At 45.0% G+C, this 18,150-nt stretch overlaps 1 protein-coding gene across 4 annotated transcripts in view; it reads left to right on the plus strand.

Annotated features, from left to right (window-relative positions):
* Positions 1-5,239: 5,239 nt before the first annotated feature.
* Positions 5,240-18,150, plus strand: part of HCFC2 (host cell factor C2) — a 60,623-nt gene continuing 47,712 nt past the window's right edge. Inside the window, exons 1-2 of one of the 4 annotated variants that reach the window (XR_012251190.1) lie at positions 5,240-5,590; positions 9,916-10,064. Coding sequence is in view for 3 of the 4 variants with exons in the window: in XM_073651544.1 (XP_073507645.1) it covers positions 5,425-5,590; positions 9,916-10,064 (315 nt within the window). In the remaining variant the exon portion in view is untranslated. The remainder of the gene's footprint in view (positions 5,591-9,915; positions 10,065-18,150) is intronic. The other 3 variants (XM_073651544.1, XM_073651543.1, XM_073651545.1) reach the window with 3 other exon arrangements.

Genomic DNA, 18,150 nt, shown 5'->3' on the forward strand with positions numbered 1-18,150 from the left:
GCCCGCAACAGCCGCGGGTGGAATCGCGATCCACCCGCGGCTGTTAACATGTTAAATGCCGCTGTCAATCTCCGACAGCAGCATTTAACGCGCGCTTCTGGGTAGCACGTCATAAACCCCGCCCACCGGCGACCCCGTCACGTGATCGCCTGTGGTTGTCATGATCTTGTCGCTATGAGCGCCACCTAGTGGTCGGCGCTCATAGCACAGGATCATTTCTGCTTGTCCCCTGTATGTAGCAGAGGCGATCGGATAGTTGCTGCTTCTAGTCTCCTATGGAGACTATAGAAGCATGCAAAAAGTAAAAAAAAAAAGTTTTTAAAAATATAAAAAAATATAAAAGTTTAAATCACCCCCCTTTCGCCCCATTCAAAATAAAATATATATAAAAAAAAAACCCACATACACATATTTGGTATCGCCGCGTTCAGAATCGCCTGATCTATCAATATAAAAAAAGAATTTATCCGATCGGTAAATGGCGTAACGAGAAAAAAATTCTAAACGCCAGAATTACGTTTTTTGGTCGCCGCAAAATTGCAATAAAATGCAATAACGGGCGATCAAAACATCAGATCTACCCCAAATGTTATCAATAAAAACGTTTGCCCGGTGCGCAAAAAATAAGCCATCAACCAGCCCCAGATCACGAAAAATGGAGACGCTACGGGTCTTAGAAAATGGCGCTATTTTTTTTTTTTTTACCACTTAAATATAAAAGAACCTATACATGTTTGGTGTCTATGAACTCGTAATGACCTGGAGAATAAGAAGGGCAGGTCAGTTTTAGCATTCAGTGAACGTGGTAAAAAAAATAAATAAAAAACAACTGTGGTATTGCACTTTTTTTGCAATTTTACCGCATTTGGAATTTTTTTCCCGTTTGCCTGTACAGGATATGGTAAAACTAGTAATGGCGTTGAAAAGTACAACTCGTCCCGCAAAAAATAAGCCCTCACATGGCCATATTGACCAAAAAATAAAAACGCTATGGCTCTGGGAACAAGGGGAGCAAAAACGAAAATGCAAAAACGGAAAATGCTCCGGGGCTTAAGGGGTTAATTTTATTTAAGTGGTTAAAAAAGAATTGGGATATTTGTATATGAGAAACTGGGGCTATGTCAAGGCTTATTTTTTGCGCCCTGAGCTGATGTTTTACTGATACCTATTTGGGGTAGATACAATATCACCTATTGCACGTTATTGCAATGAACACATAATTTTGGCACTTTGATTTTTTTTCTTGTTACTTATTGGTTTAATTTAGTTTATATTTTGATATATCGGACTTTTACAAATGCAGCGATACCAAATATGTGTCTTTCTTGTTGTTTTATTTTTTTTCACTTTTTACTGTATTTGTTAGTCCACTAAGCAGCAATCGCAACAGCACTGCTATGTATAGTGAAAATTACAATCTCCTATGAACGCCAGCCATTGGCTAGCGTTCATAGGAGGATCGTAATTACAGGCAAGGGGGTCATCAGCAGACCCCCGGCTGTCATGACAACCCATCAGCGTCCTGCAATCATGGCATGCTGATGGAAGCGAGGAACGATGCGCCCCCTGTTGGTACGTGTTAAATGCCGCTGTCAAAGATTGACAGCTCCGCTCCACCTGCAGCTGTTAAAGGAACATGATGGCTGAATAAATCAGCCATCATTCGCTAGGAAAGATGTGGGCTCAACATGCTAGCCAGCAGGAAAGGTAGGGACAAAACATATCGTGAAGGGGTTCAATAAAAAGGGGAGTTACCAGTGTGACATGTAATGGCTCCTCTATGCTCTCCTGATCTCACTGCAGAGCTGTGTGTGATTATACCTGACACATCTGCAGGTTCCTCTCAGTTTCCATCTCACAGGCAGACAGGGTTGTAATATTGTTGCAATACAGAAAGCTGTGAGAGATGCAAAAAATGTGTTTGTTATGAGACAAACGTCAGATTTGATTTAGTTATATATCACACTGGTAATGCTTCCTTTTATTTAAACCAAGCTCTGGAGGCAGATTTTGGCCAAACCAGGTGAGGGTAGCTGTTGGTTTTAAGGCCCACAGTGATTTTAAGGGTTTGCCTACCCATGCATGTGAAGCCTGGAGTCGGCGGACTGTACGGAAGAAACCATTGAAGATTCAATGGACAGAAAAGCGATTTCCAGCAAACCGCTATGGAGCGCTGTGAGGGCGCATATAGGACACTGCTGGCCATCCATTGCATCCTGACCTATCTCCAGCTGTCTCGACTAGCTCTTGCCACTGGGACACGACAGGTATGGATGAGAGGGTGAGGCTGGCGACCTGCGCATCTCTTCCTCACTTTAATCCAAGTCAAGCGCATGTCATGACTTCAAATACCACGCTTCACAGTCCTGTGGTGATGGGGGAGTGGCAAAGCAGCAAGTGCAAAATCACTGGAAGCTGTAGTCATGAACCTGCACACAGACGGCCCAGGGCATAGGGTCATTCGCTGCTGGACCGAAGCAGCAGTGGAGTTCGGCAGCCCCCTGGGTGTCTGAGCAGACCTCTTTAGGATCACTCTACTCACCTCAGTTGAGGAACGGACTAGAAAAAAATTATCTGCTTCACCTTGACCTGGCCAGCCTACTGCAGCTGGCGGGTATCCCTCATAGCAGTCGACACACAAAGAAGAAAATGATGGCACTCAACCTTGGCACATGGAATGTGAGACCGGAGAGAAGAATGGTACTGGTTGCTAAGGAGCTAGCTCACTACAATGTGGACATAGCAGCTCTCAGCGAAACGCGATTAGCAGATAAGGGCCAAATGACCAAGCGTAGTGGGGAAGACACGATTTTCTGGAGTGGTTGAGGCAGCAGTGAACAACGAGAAGCAGGCATGGGATTTGCAATCAAATCTCATCTTGTTCAAAACGTAATGTCACGCAAGGTGAGGGAGAGACTAAGTGCAACACGAAGGGAAGAGGGAAAGGAAGCCCAAACAGTAGGAGAAGGGGTAGTGGAGACCCCTAGGCAGATCTAATATCACCCTGCCTAACCTACCGTCCCTATATAGGTTCCACACCTATCGCCGAGTAGGAACCTAAGCCCCGAATATCCCTAGGGCTTGGCCCTAGATAGGGAGGAGACAGGGTGAGCACTAGTCAAGCCCCACTATAAATTAAAGACAACAAGGTAGACAAACAAAGAGAATTCACTTAGCTTGAGCAGACACCAGAGAGATAATGCCAACTGTCCTCCAAGGGCACCAGAGAAGAAACTAGCCAACTGCTAGCGCTCCAAGCCAACACAAAGGTACATAGAACTATCACCAGTGCCTCTTTGGAGAAACTGAGAGTTTTTAACTACCAAGCAAGGCTGTGTCAATCAGCAGCAGAAAGTGGAGGTAGCTGCTGGGTCCTAAAGGAAGAAGGATACAACAACACAGAGAGATGAGAGGATCAAGAAGACGTCTGCAATGCCAAGCGCAGTGACCTTCTGCAGCGTGCTCCAGAGCGACTGTCTGTCACATTGACACACCTGTGACACTTACCCAGCTTCCTGAGGGCATCAACGATTGCCTGATGACACTTCACCTCCCACTTACAAACAAGAAGCGTGCCACACTGATTAGTGCCTATGCTCCTACACTGACCAATCCAAGTGACATTAAAGATAAGTCCTATGATGCACTTGCAAACTTATCACAGTAATCCCACAGTCAGAAAAGCTAATTATGCTCAGAGACTTTAATGCCAGAGTGGGAACAGACTATCAAAATGGGAAGGAGCCATTGGGAGATCTGGCATTGGCAAGTGTAACAGCAATGGCCTTCTGCTCCTGAAGACGTGTGCCCCACATGACCTTGCCATCACCAACACTCTCTTCCATCTGCCCACTCGCAAGAAGGCATCGTGGATGCACCCACGCTCGAGACACTGGCATCTCATTGACTATGTCATTGCCAGGAAGAGGGATAGGATGGACTTCAGAGTAATGAGAGCCATGTGTGGTGCCGACTGCTGGACCAACCATCGCTTCATTGTGTCTAAGTGAAGGCTTCGCATTCTATCGTTGAGGAGACCCCAAGGGCAGAAGACTACAAAGATGCTGAATGTCTCCAAGCTGCAAAGCATGAGGAATTTGCCAATGACCTTGATGGCAGACTGTCAAACACACCGCAGTCAGACGAGACCAGCGTTGAAGAACAGTGGACGACTCTTAAAGATGCTATTTACAATACTGCCTTGGAGCATCTCGGACCAGCAGCCTGAAGTAACCAAGATTGGTTAGATGAAAATTTTGAAGAAATAAAGGCACTCCTAGAAGAGAAACATCAGCAGTACAAAGCGCATCAAAACGACCCCACGTCACTAATCAAGAAGGATGCCTTTACTAGCATAAAAAGAAAGGTACAGGTAAAGCTACGCGAGATACAGGACAGCTGGTTCAGCAAGAACGCTGACGAAATCCAGGGTTATGCAGACAGCAATGACCTCAAGCGCTTCTATGATGCGCTAATGGCTGTATATGGACCCCAATCATCCAACTCCTCATCTCTCCTCAGCACGGATGGAACCTAGCTGCTGACAGGAAAGAACCAGATTCTGAAACAGTGGGCTGAGCACTTAAACAGTGTCCTTAATCGCTCTGCCATTATCAACGGCGAGGCCATTGCTCGCCTGTCCCAGGTAGAAACCAACAAGGACCTTGATGATCTTCCCAGTGAAGATGAAGTCAGGAAGGCAGTAAATAACTCTCCTGTGACAAAGCGCCGGGAAATGATGCTCCTGATGATCATCCCAGAAGTATGTCTGCACCGCTGCTCCAAACTGTACGCTCTCCCATGATGCACAGCAGCTGCCTCGCTTCTGCAGTATCAGAGGAGCGCAGGCGCACTGAGGCTGGCCGGATCCTACTATTTGGCCAGTGGCAACTACTAGCCTGGCTACCTTCCCACCATGAGCTTTTGGTGCGTTTTTTCCCGTGCTTATTGCCTAGGAAACTGGCCACCTCTGCAGAGGCCGGTAACCTTGGCAACGAGCTGCAAACTGTAGAATTAAAATCCCTACGCTGTTAAGAAGTAAATTTCAAAGTTTCCTCTTTAAAATAATGGTGGATGTTTAACTAATGCCAGGCAGCTCGCCACCATAGTAACTAGGCAAGGTGGGACTTGTGTGTGTCATCCATGTGCTGGAGAGTAAGCCTCTGCCATTAGTGTATAGCTATGTAGTGCCACCACCCCTCAGGGCATACACCGTGCCACAGCAGCCGGGCATCCCTGCACCATGACAACGCGGCCCCCGCCTCCAGAGCAGCGCTACAGGTCGAGGGAGGCACGTCCCCGGCACCATCAGCCCTAGCGACAGGCCTGTCCCCGCCTCCCCCGCCACCGCCGCTCGCCCTGCTGGTGACCCCGCCGCCCCGCTGCATTGTGGGATGGGGGATTAGAGGAGGCGGCCGGGATCTGATGGCGGCTGATCCCGTCCAGCTGAACTGGAGGCACGTCACCTCTTTCACCGGTCCGGTGCCGAGCGCCAGGCACGGGCACCGCGCTGTGGTCATCCGGGAGCTCATGATCCTGTTTGGGGGAGGTAACGAGGGGATAGCGGAGGAGCTGCACGTCTACAACACAGGTGAGAGGCCGCGCATGGGTCACCTCGGACCGGCCAGGCTAGGGGCTAGCAAACTTCTGGCTGGACAGAGCGCAGGACGTGCTGCACCACAGTGCCCGGCTGGCATGGGCTGTGCACCATCTGCACTGTGCATGGAGTGCTGGCACCAGGGATGGGGAACTTCACAACCATACTCCTATCCTGACAACTCCAACAAATTACCATAGAAGACAACTGTCTGATTAATCGTGACTGGTGTTGTTCATGATCTGCCAGCCGGGCATCAGAGGCACATGCAGCCGGGCATCACATGCAGCTGGGCATCAGAGGCACATGCAGCCGGGCATCACATGCAGCCGGGCATCAGAGGCACATGCAGCACATGCAGCCGGGCATCAGAGGCACATGCAGCACATGCAGCCGGGCATCAGAGGCACATGCAGCCGGGCATCAGAGGCACATGCAGCCGGGCATCACATGCAGCCGGGCATCAGAGGCACATGCAGCCGGGCATCACATGCAGCCGGGCATCAGAGGCACATGCAGCCGGGCATCACATGCAGCCGGGCATCAGAGGCACATGCAGCCGGGCATCACATGCAGCCGGGCATCAGAGGCACATGCAGCCTGGCGGCACATGCAGCCGGGCATCAGAGGCACATGCAGCCGGGCATCAGAGGCACATGCAGCCGGGCATCAGAGGCACATGCAGCCAGGCATCACATGCAGCCGGGCATCAGAGGCACATGCAGCCGGGCATCAGAGGCACATGCAGCCAGGCATCACATGCAGCCGGGCATCAGAGGCACATGCAGCCTGGCATCACATGCAGCCGGGCATCAGAGGCACATGCAGCCGGGCATCACATGCAGCCAGGCATCACATGCAGCCGGGCATCAGAGGCACATGCAGCCTGGCATCACATGCAGCCGGGCATCAGAGGCACATGCAGCCGGGCATCAGAGGCACATGCAGCCGGGCAGTCCTGATAGTAATGATAGCTTTATATGGCATTGTCACTTATGTATAAAAACCACTTAATAGAAGCCCAATGTGAACGGAGCCTGTGGCATGTTTCTAGTGAAGGGGTATTCCGATGATAGAAGTAAGCAGCGAAGAAAACTTTTCGATCTGTTTTGGTGAGGATGATGGGACCCCCACGGATCGTCATTTATCATGCTCCACTGCTGCTCCATTCATTCTCTATGGCAGCACTTTTTTTTCTTGCAGTGTCATATGAAATGAATGGCACAAAGATGCTTTGTGCATAGATGATTCCAGTCCTCTGCTGGTGCCCCAGATAATGTCACCGTATAGAGGACGTTACTGTAGTATCACGCAGTCACTAGCTAGTATTACTTGCTGGACAGGGTTTGTTCACACTTGCATTTGAGTCTCCTTTACAGGATAATTTCATCAGTAGCGATGGCCCAGCATGCTGGATTGTTTTTTAATTAAGATAACCGTTTTCTCACAATCTTTGGGGTCAGTTACGAGTCTGTAATACCCCATTTGGGAGTCACCACTACTGACGACATTACCAGCACAGTGTCTGCCAGGACTCATGAGTCCATTCCTTCTCTTTGTGGTGCATAGGAACATGACATTGGGGAGTCAATTGAGGGTATGTTCACAACGTTTTCTTCAGGGGGGCGAATCCGACGACTCTTCCAAGACATGGGTATACGATACACTAAGAGGTGTGAAGTGAGAAAAAAGGAAAAAAGTATGTGTGTGTGTGTGTGTATATATATATATATATATATATATATATATATATATATATATATATATATATATATATATATATATATATATATATATATATATATATAGAAATGTGGCAAAATAACCACTTCAGTATCACTGTAAGGCCCTACCTATCGTCAGAGGTTGACACCCTAATAGACAACGCAAGTGAAGGCGCCCCCACTCCTCATCGTCTAGGCCTGAGAGCCCCTCTGACTACTCTAGATAGGTGTTTCACCCTTGGAGCACAGACATGATAGTCTATGGCCATGTTCACTTGTTGAGTATTTGGTGGTATTTTTTTTTACTTCAGTATTTATAAGCCAAAACCAGGAGTGGGTGATAAATACAGAAGTGGTGACGGGTTTCTATTATACTTTTCCTCTGATTGTTCCTCTCTTGGTTTTGGCTTACACATACTAAGGTGAAAACCTCAGCCTCAATGTGTGCATCTGGCCTAAACAACAAAATCAGTAGTCTCCTTATGCGGCAACAGAAGCATCATATGGGTACCTGTAAAAGATGTTAAATTGATAGTGTCCAAAATACGTGCACCTCCACAAAAGAAAAAAATAACAATCCGCACAAGTATAACAGCGTATCCTAATCAAAATAACCCGATAAACTGTGTGAAACAGGGCGCCATACATGTGTATAAATGCAGCCTGTTCAGATACTATGGTTTCAATCACATATACAGAATTTGCAGGTGATTATCACTATGTGGAGTTGACTGAACTGCATTGTAAAAGAATTGGAGAAATGTTATTTATTATGCTTTGCTTATATAGTGTCATTAATTCCACAGCGCTTTACAGGCACTTCACTGTTCCCATTGGGGCTCACAATCTAGATTCCCTATCAGTGTGTCTTTGGAGTGTGAGAGGAAACCTGGAAACCCACGCAAACTCCTTGCAGATGTTGTCCTTGGGATTTGAACCCAGGACCCCAGCGCTGCAAGGGTGCACTGCTAACCACTGAGCCACTGTGCTGCCCTAATAGACATGAATGAAATAGATGTACTTCCCTTTTATAGATGTCCAGGATAAGGTTCATCAGGAGGTCGGAAAAGATGGACCAGCAGAACTCCATAACATACTTGATGCCTGTGAATAGCAAGCAGTTTTTACATAGAAATGCACGTGTTCATTCTTTTGAGCGTTTTAGTTAGCACTTTTTAGGCAGATTACAGAGCGGACTTGTCTGGAAAAGACTTCATGTGCACATATTCCCTGACACTGAGGCTTGGGTATGGTCTTTATATTGGCTTATAGTTTCCCCTCTGTGTCAGTCCAGAAAATGTGGAAACACTGGTCCTATGGCACGTGTATGGTGGCCATGTCTTAAAGGGTTTGTCTCCTCTGTTTTCTGGAGCACACATCAGCCTCCCGGCTTCCTGCTTGCTTAGGGGGCATGTGGTCCTGCTCCATTGATACTTGGGACCAGCGGCATTGTTTCTCCACTGGCCTGAAGAGTGTCCTCTCTGAGGCTCTTGTATGACGCAGCTTTACCACAGCTGCATAGAGAAGCGTAGTGGCAATAGAGTCGGCTGGCATTGTCTTTATAAGTATGTGGGATTTGGCATTCCCAAACTCCTCAAATAGCCAATTTGTCTATTGTCCAGGCTCTATTTCTTCTGCAAAAAGGAAACCTCCATCATTTCCCAACAGCTGCCCATTCAGGCATACCTTCTAAATCGCGAATAGTTGGACCCCGCTGCATATTAGAAGGTCATGTTCAAGGTATATCTTGACATTCGGTCACCCTCTTTTCTGTCTTTCAAATTTTCCTCCCACTCCTTTTCTCTTCTCTTTTCTTACACCCATCTTGGGGCAACTCTTCGAATGGTTTTGAGTAATATCTCACCTCTTTATATACATCAATATGGTTTTAAAGACCTCGCTGTAGAATATTATTTTATAATGCCTAGCACTAATATGTTAAGTGACTTGTCAGTATTCCATAATTTGTATTTATGTTGTTTATGTAAGGACAGTTTTTTTTTGCCTAATTATTGGTCAACTTGATAACAATAAAGATTAACCGTAAAATATCAGACCCCCCAACAGAAACTAAAGTGTCTGACACTGCTTGTCTCCATCATGTAATGGGTATGTTTCCTGCATAAGTTCTGTTTTTCTACAATGGAAGAGAGTCAGAATTCCTAATCCTTGCGTGAGTCGAGCCTAAGATGCAGAGCTGTGGAGTCTGAGTCGGTATAAAATAAACCGACTTTGACTCCTAAAATATATAATAAATTGGGTACAGTAATTCAGTGCAGTTTGTGGTGAATATTTTTTTCAGAAGAATTTGGGAAAGTTATGAAACGTCCTATAAATGTCTGTCCTATTCCTGATCTAAGGGTCTAGACTTTTTATCTGAGATGAATCTGTACTACAGTAAATTTATCACTTAAACATGAGCCATGTATGAGGGAGTCGGAGTCGTGGAAATTGAGAAGTTGGAGGTTTATCTTACCGACTCCACTGCCCTGCTAAGATGTATAAGCATTTCTACATTCTTCATGTTTACTTTACAGCTTGTTATATAGGAGGCCTTTAATTGTCTGAATCAATGTTTCTTTTGCTTTTTTACAGCAACAAATCAATGGTTCCTCCCAGCTGTCAGAGGCGATATACCGCCGGGTTGTGCTGCTCATGGATTTGTATGTGATGGGACGAGGGTTCTGGTTTTTGGAGGAATGGTGGAATATGGAAGATACAGCAATGACTTGTATGAGTTGCAGGTATGATTATAGCTCCCTCGCTTGAGGTCTTTTGTGTAGGTTATAGATAAGGGGCCTCATACACAATAGATGCAGTAGCTGTCGTTTGTCCAACAGCTTTATCTCTCTTGTTGACTCTATACTCGGGAGCACTTGCTCGCTCTGCCGAGCCTCTTGTGTTAAGGCCCTGTCACACATAACGAGATCGCTAGCGAGATCGTTATTACGTCACGGTTTTGGGATCGCTGAAGAGTCATTTCGTGATCGCTGGGGAGCTGTCAAACATGCAGAACTTCCCAACGATTTCGGCCGCCCCAGCGATCTAACTAACGATCTCGGCGGTCGTTGGGACGCTTTTACACAGCAGCTATTTCAACGATCCACACCTTGATAGGGACTGTACTGTGTCACAAAGGCGTGCATAAAATCACTTTTACGCGCCCCCTCATCTCCGATTGGTGGACACTACTGCGTTCTGATTGGGCGGCCTTGGTTTAACATCGCTACTGCGTCTCCGGTCAGACGGGAACACTGGTGTGTGCATTGTTCCTGTACAGATGTATGGATGTCCATATATTTATATGAATATATATATAAAGATGTAAATGGCCATTTATGTGTATGCATATCTTTATGTTTGAGAGTATGTATGTGTATATATAGTTATCTGTATACGTATGTGTATGAGTGTGTGTGTGTGTGTGTGTGTGTGTATATATATATATATAGTTATCTGTATGTGTGTGTGTGTATATATTTATGTACTTAAAATATGTATGAGTATATGGATGAATCTGTTTACATACGAGTACACGAATGTGTATGTATGTATGTATCTGTATACATATATGTGTGTGTGTGTATATATATATATATATATATATATATATATATATATATATATATATATATATATATACTGCTTACTGCGGTGACTACTGCTACTACTGAAAGAATGAGAAACAAAGCTTTTGCATAGTAGAACACACTGTTTATTAGACACATCAGTACAGAAATGTCAGTAGTGTAGAAACATGAGTAGTTGCCCACTATAGGTTCTGATGCTGCCAAGGAACAGCACCAGGACCGTTAAAATACTGGCAGTAGTTGTCGCGGCAGGTCTTCGCATCATGGGTGTTTCTGCCATGTCCCACTGGTTGAAGGCCTGCAATTGCAGGATCGTTTGCACGCCATTCACCGAGCTCCACTTCCCCATTGGCTAGGTCCACAGAGTCCACGAAGCCAGGCGGACAGTACGCAATTGCATCACGTCGACAAAGAAAGTTGTGAAGCGTGCAACAGGCCAAAACAACAGAATCTATTGATTTAAGCTTCATGATAATTGGCGTGTGAAAAACTCTGAAGCGGTTGGCCAGGACAGTGTGTCAGAAAACGTGCTGTGTGGGTGTGTGTGCACGAGACCCCTAAAATATCTGCCCATGGAAAAGCATATATATACAGATAGAAGCCAAGCCCTCCCTCCCTGAAGAGCAATGATAGCAGATAATTGGTAGATGTCCTATAAATGAATTAAAAATGGAAACTCATTTGAGACCCCAAACAATACCAACCTCGCTAAAGATGTCGGATTTCTTCAAAGTGGAGTCACAGCCGGAGAACGCTGGTGGGATCCGAAAAACAAGGACGCAGTAGCGACCACCAATTGGGGACAAGGGGCGCGGAAAAGTCCAATTTATGCACGCCTACGTGTCTCAGTTCTGAATCGCTAACGAGGTCGTTGATAAGGTGTCAAATACAGCGATGCACACTGCCCAGCGGGAGCACAACGACCCAGGAATGGTCCAGGAAGCTTTGTAATGATCAGCGATCTCACTGCAGGGGCCTGATCGTTGCTACCTGTCAGACATAACGAGATCACAGCGAGATCGCTATTGCATCACGAAAACCGTGACGCATCAATGATCTCGCTAGCGATCTCATTATGTGTGACGGGGCCTTTACTCTGACGGAGCCGAAGCCAGAGGAGTCCTAACTTGTTGAGAACAAAAGGATCGGCAGTCCAAAATTGGACATGCTGAATCCCTATCTCCTTTGACATTCTTAAGGAACAGTCAGGAGACCCCTGCACACATTAGATTGCTGGTTGAGCCCACCAATATCAGTGGATTCGGCTGACATACGTCTAATGTGTATATGGGAGGCCTTAAAGAGGTTGTCCAGAATTATTCTAATTTTTTTTACTATGGGCATAAAAACCAAGGCAACTACCTGCCTGCTCTACCAGGCGCCAGTTCAGAGCAGCAGTAACACGCGGGAAAACGCAACATGTGAACATACCCTTAGGCTGAATTCAGACGACCATGTATCACCGAATACGGACTGCAATGCTCGGACTAGCCGTGGGCCTCCTCGCCTGAACTCTGCAGCCCCAAATATGCCTATGAGGCTGTTGTTTTGGTAGGAGACCCATGAGCAGTCCATGCATCGCTATTCATACTTGGACTGTGCCATACAGATGTCTGTACACGCTGCATCTTCTTTGTGTGCATAGAGTTTTTGAGTAGTCTGTTGGAGTGCTCCAAAACACCCCTGAAAAATAGCTTGAAATACGCTTGCTGTTCATTTTTATTGTAAAACGACTTTGCTGTTGACATGTTTAGGCCATGTGCCCACGTAGCGTTTTTGTGGCGTTTTTACAGCCGCAAAAACGCTTGTAAAACCGTCTGCCATTCAAAGCAATGTGAATTCGGATGTGCTGTGCACATGATGCGCTAATCGCATTGCGTTGCAAAACGCAGCATGACCATTTCTACCGCGATTATGATGCAAATTCGCGGCCATTGAGGAACATTGAAACACAGCAAACCCGCAGGTATATGTGGATTTGCTGCGTTTCAATTAAGTTCAATGGCTGCGAATTTGCAGCGTAATCGCAGTGCGTGTCGTACCCAGGATGAAGAGGAGACTACAACTACTCTTCATGCCGGCTACCACGCGGTGAAAAGAAGAAATAAAAAAGTTAAAAATTAAAAAAAAAAACCTGTATACTCACCTCTCCGGTCTGCTCACAGCGGCGTCCTCTCTCCTCGGCATCCCGCGGTGTACTGGCAGGACCTGTGGTGACGACATTTAGTCAGCTGATGGTCAGCGGTCGCGTGACCATCAGCTGACTAAATGACATCACCGCAGGTCCTGCCAGTACACCGCGGGATGCCGAGGAGAGAGGACGCCGCCGGAAGCAGACCGGAGAGGTGAGTATACAGGTTTTTTTTATTTTTAACTTTTTAATTCTTTTTTTTTATTATTATTTATTTATTTTTTACTATAGATGCCGCATTTAAAGCATCTAAGTTGGTCACACAATATAAATCCATGACGGTTGCATGGATTTATGTTGTGTGACCAACTTGTCAAGCACTTTCCAAGTGATGCTCAAAATTGCTTGGAAAACTGCTTGAAAAAAAACGCATGCGAAAACGCTTCTCTGTGGCAGAAAAAATCTGCATGCGTTTTTTTTCTGCCAGAGAGAGGCAAAAACGCACTGCATCAAATCTGCTACATGGGCACATAGCCTTAGACTTTTGAGTGTTTTTTTATCTACCTGGTGGGAAGAATTCATGTGCATGTCACTTTGAAGAGGATCCTGATATAATCTGCTGAAAACAAATCAAATGGCTATGGGAAAAAAAAAAATGCTTCAGAAAAATAGTCTTTCATAAAGTCTTGAAAACTATTTCAGGAAATGAAAGACTCCTCCAAAAACTCCCCAAAGAAGCAGCGTGTTCTGACGCGGTTTTCACTAGAAAACTCGCCATTTTTTGACCTCCTCAAAAAATTGTGCGTTCATGCAGGCTGCGAAAAACTCCTTCAGATCTGAACAATTGTGGTCTTTTAAACAACTACAGCTGTTTCCCTCCAAAACGTAAGTAATTGTTTAAAGAGGTGGCCACTTTTTTGTGTTAGTGTAGCTTTTCTCATAAACGGTCCATAAAATGGCTGCCGGTGAAGGGTCCTGTGACCAGACTTGTCCTGCAGCCTCATTCAATTGTAAAACACCTCACAGGGGAAAGCTGCTTTTCTATTGGAGGAGGCTGATGGACTGGTCTGGTCACATTTTCTTCCATTAGCAGCCATTTTATGTACAGACAGGCTAGCCGTTCTGTGTGGAAAGCTGCAATAACGAGGCTGACCTCTTAATGCAATATCACGTACGTGATTGCGGGGGTGATCATGTGTGGCGAGAACTCAGGAGCTGAGCTCTCTCCACACATGATGGATACCGGCCATATTATATAGCCAGCATCTGTCTCTAATAGCCGCGGCCAGAGATGAGCTCTGGCTGCTGCTGTTAACTCTTCAAACGCCGCTGTCAGTTTCTGACAGTGACATTTAACGGAACGTGTGCTGTTGGGGGTGCTTACCAGCTCTTTTCGGTGCTGTGTGATGCAATCGTGAGGGCCGCCATCTTGGTGCTCCTCTGAAGCTGAAAGATGGGGCTCACTCACACAAGCGTTGATTCTCTCATGCGAAAGAATCGTGCTGAGTATGCTAGCACTCGGCTCAAACTCTGATCAGAGTTTGATCCGAGTGTCACCTTAGTGTGATCCAATTCTCCCACATGACAGAATCACAGTACAGGTGAGGAGAAGATAGAGAAATTAATTTCTCCACCTTTTCCATTGTCTGAGTCTGCGTAAATTGGACTGTATTCGGATGACATCTGAGTGCAGTCTGCTGTTTTACATATTCTGAGCTTCAGAAAAGGTCGAGATTTAGATTACATTCTGCAATTCTGTGGTAATTCCGTCTATAGTATAAGCGATTAGATGATCCCAGGTTCAAATCCCCTAAGGGGACTCACGAACAAGGTAAAAAAAAAATAAATAAAAGTTTAAATCGCATCCTTTTTCCCCAAAAAAACAAACCCCCACTCAGCTCAATCGATGGAAGAACAAAATTTTTGCTCGGTCTCAGAAAATGGCAACACAACACCCCTCTCCCAAACCCATCCCCAATTTTGGTTTTTCTGAATATTTATTTTCTTCTTAAATCTATACACATATGGTATACCTGTAATTGTACTGACCTGGAGAATCATAATTCAGAGTAACTTTTACCATACAATGTATGCTGTGAAAACAAAACACTAAAAAACATAGCGGAGTTTCCCCGTTTTTCAGTACATTGAATGGGAAAAATCTGTACATTTTAAAACTCCCCGTCCTGGTAAGTGGATGTGTACACGTCAAGCATTTGCTGCAGAAATTTCTGCACTATTTAGGTGTCTCTTGACAGGAAAAAAGTAGCGTTAAACACACGCATTTTTGTTGCAGCTTTTTTCCCCCACTCATTAGTATGGGTGAAATCTGCAGCAAAAAACGCTGAAAGAGTTGACATTCTGCAGATTTAAATCTGCAACTAAAAAATAAGCAACGTGTGCATGAGACTTTAGGACACCGCTTTGCTGGGACCAGGAAACTCTTCAGATTTTGTGACCCAACTGTGCAGAAAAAAATGTGACAAAAACGCAACGTGTGCACAGCCCCTAAAAAGAACTAACATGTTGTGGATTTGAGGTTCGTTTACTCGGAGTTAAAAAGAAGGCACGGAAGGCATGAGCTTTCAATAAGTCCCATCCACTTTGCTAGAACTGTAAAATGCTGCATTTTTGATACAGTGAAAATACGCAGTGTCAAAAACTCATTGTGGGCACGCAGCCTTAGTCCATGGTCACATGCTCAGTATTTGGTGAGTTACATTAGTATTTGTAAGCCAAAATCAGGAGTGGGTGATAAATACAGAAGTGGTGACGTGTTTCTATTATATGTCTCCTCTGATTGTTCCACTCCTGATTTTGGCTTACTCATACTGAGGGAAAAAAACACACCAAACACTCAGTGTGAAACATGGTCTCAAAGGGCTTTTCCAGCCATCATAGCCTTCTATGACTCCAAAATAAGAAAATATAAAAAACTATCAATTTTGCTCACTGTCTAGATTTTTATTCCCCGTTGATCCCTGCTTTCTCCTATAACTTGTTTTCAGGCAATGCCGGAGAAGTCACTGTGACGTTGTCATTACAGTGGGACGTCAGCGTAGATGGCAGTAGTAGATCCAAGTGGTTGTGTTGAGCTGCTTCTATACTCTCATGCCTTTGTCAGTTTGCTTAACCTGTAGGGAAGACTACAAAGGTTAGTTTGAGTTGATTACTTATACACATTAATGCCAGTGTAGCCATAGCAAGTGTACATTCACACACCCTCATATTTACTTTGAGACTGTTAGTTTAGGGTCAGGCAGTTGGGTTGCAGCCATAGTACACACCTGAGAATGCACCCTTATTTCACTACATTTACATATAGATGCTGCTGTGTTTTAGATCCAAACATAGTTTCCCTTAAAACCCTCTAGGAATTTAAGAGACAGTTAGGTCCATATAGATTTGGACAGAGACAACATTTTTGTAATTTTGGTTCTAGACATTACCACAATGAATTTTAAACAAAATTCAGATGCAGTTGAAGTTCAGACTTTCAGCTTTAATTTGAGGGTAGCCACATTAAAATTGGATGAAGGGTTTAGGAGTTTCAGCTCCTTAACATGTGCCACCCTGTTTTTAAAGGGACCAAAAGTAATTGGACAGATTAAATAATTGTAAATAAAATGTTCATTTCTAGTACTTGGTTGAAAACCCTTTGTTGGCAATGACTGCCTGAAGTCTTGAACTCATGGACATCACCAGATGCTGTGTTTCCTCCTTTTTGATGCTCTGCCTCCTCCTTTTTGATGCTCTGCCAGACCTTCACTGCAGTGGTTTTCAGTTGCTGTTTGTTTGTGGGCCTTTCTGTCTGAAGTTTAGTCTTTAACAAGTGAAATGCATGCTCAATTGGGTTGAGATCAGGTGACTGACTTGGCCATTCAAGAATATTCCATTTCTTTGCTTTAATAAACTCCAGGATTGCTTTGGCTTTATGTTTTGGGTCATTGTCCATCTGTAGTATGAAACGACGACCAATCAGTTTAGCTGCATTTGGCTGGATCTGAGCACACAGTATGGCTCTGAATACATCAGAATTCATTCGGCTGCTTCTGTCCTGTGTCACATCATCAATAAACACTAGTGACCCAGTGCCACTGGCAGCCATGCATGCCCAAGCCATCACACTGCCTCCGCCGTGTTTTACAGATGATGTGGTATGCTTTGGATCATGAGCTGTACCACGCCTTCGCAATACTTTTCTCTTTCCATCATTCTGGTAGAGGTTGATCTTGGTTTCATCTGTCCAAAGAATGTTCTGCCAGAACTGTGCTGGCTTTTTTAGATGTTTTTTTAGCAAAGCCCAGTCTACCCTTTTTATTCTTGATGCTTATGAGTGGCTTGCACCGTGCAGTGAACCCTCTGTAGTTACTTTCATGCAGTCTTCTCTTTATGGTAGATTTGGATATTGATACGCCTACCTCCTGGAGGGTGTTGTTCACTTGGTTGGCTGTTGTGAAGGGGTTTCTCTTCACCATGGAGATTATTCTGCGATCATCCACCACTGTTGTCTTCCGTGGGCGCCCAGGTCTTTTTGCATTGATGAGTTCACCAGTGCTTTCTTTCTCAGGATGTACCAAACTGTAGATTTTGCCACTCCTAATATTGTAGCAATTTCTCGGATGGGTTTTTTCTGTTTTCGCAGCTTAAGGATGGCTTGTTTCACCTGCATGGAGAGCTCCTATGACCACATGTTTACTTCACAGCAAAACCTTCCAAATGCAAGCACCACACCTCAAATCAACTCCAGGCCTTTTATCTGCTTAATTGAGAATGACATAACGAAGGGATTGCCCACACCTGTCCATGAAATAGCCTTGGAGTCAATTGTCCAATTACTTTTGGTCCCTTTAAAAACAGGGTGGCACATGTTAAGGAGCTGAAACTCCTAAACACTTCATCCAATTTTAATGTGGATACCCTCAAATGAAAGCTGAAAGTCTGAACTTCAACTACATCTGAATTGTTTTGTTTAAAATTCATTGTGGTAATGTCTAGAACCAAAATTAGAAAAATGTTGTCTCTGTCCAAATATATATGGACCTAACTGTACTCATTGTTTCAGGTAACTTTTCAGAATAAGCTGGCATGTATGAGCGGACATGAGGG

The sequence above is a fragment of the Phyllobates terribilis genome, unplaced genomic scaffold (genome assembly GCF_046119375.1).
Source record: "Phyllobates terribilis strain yellow unplaced genomic scaffold, ASM4611937v1 Scaffold_11__3_contigs__length_659146591, whole genome shotgun sequence".
Taxonomy (NCBI): Eukaryota; Metazoa; Chordata; class Amphibia; order Anura; family Dendrobatidae; genus Phyllobates; species Phyllobates terribilis.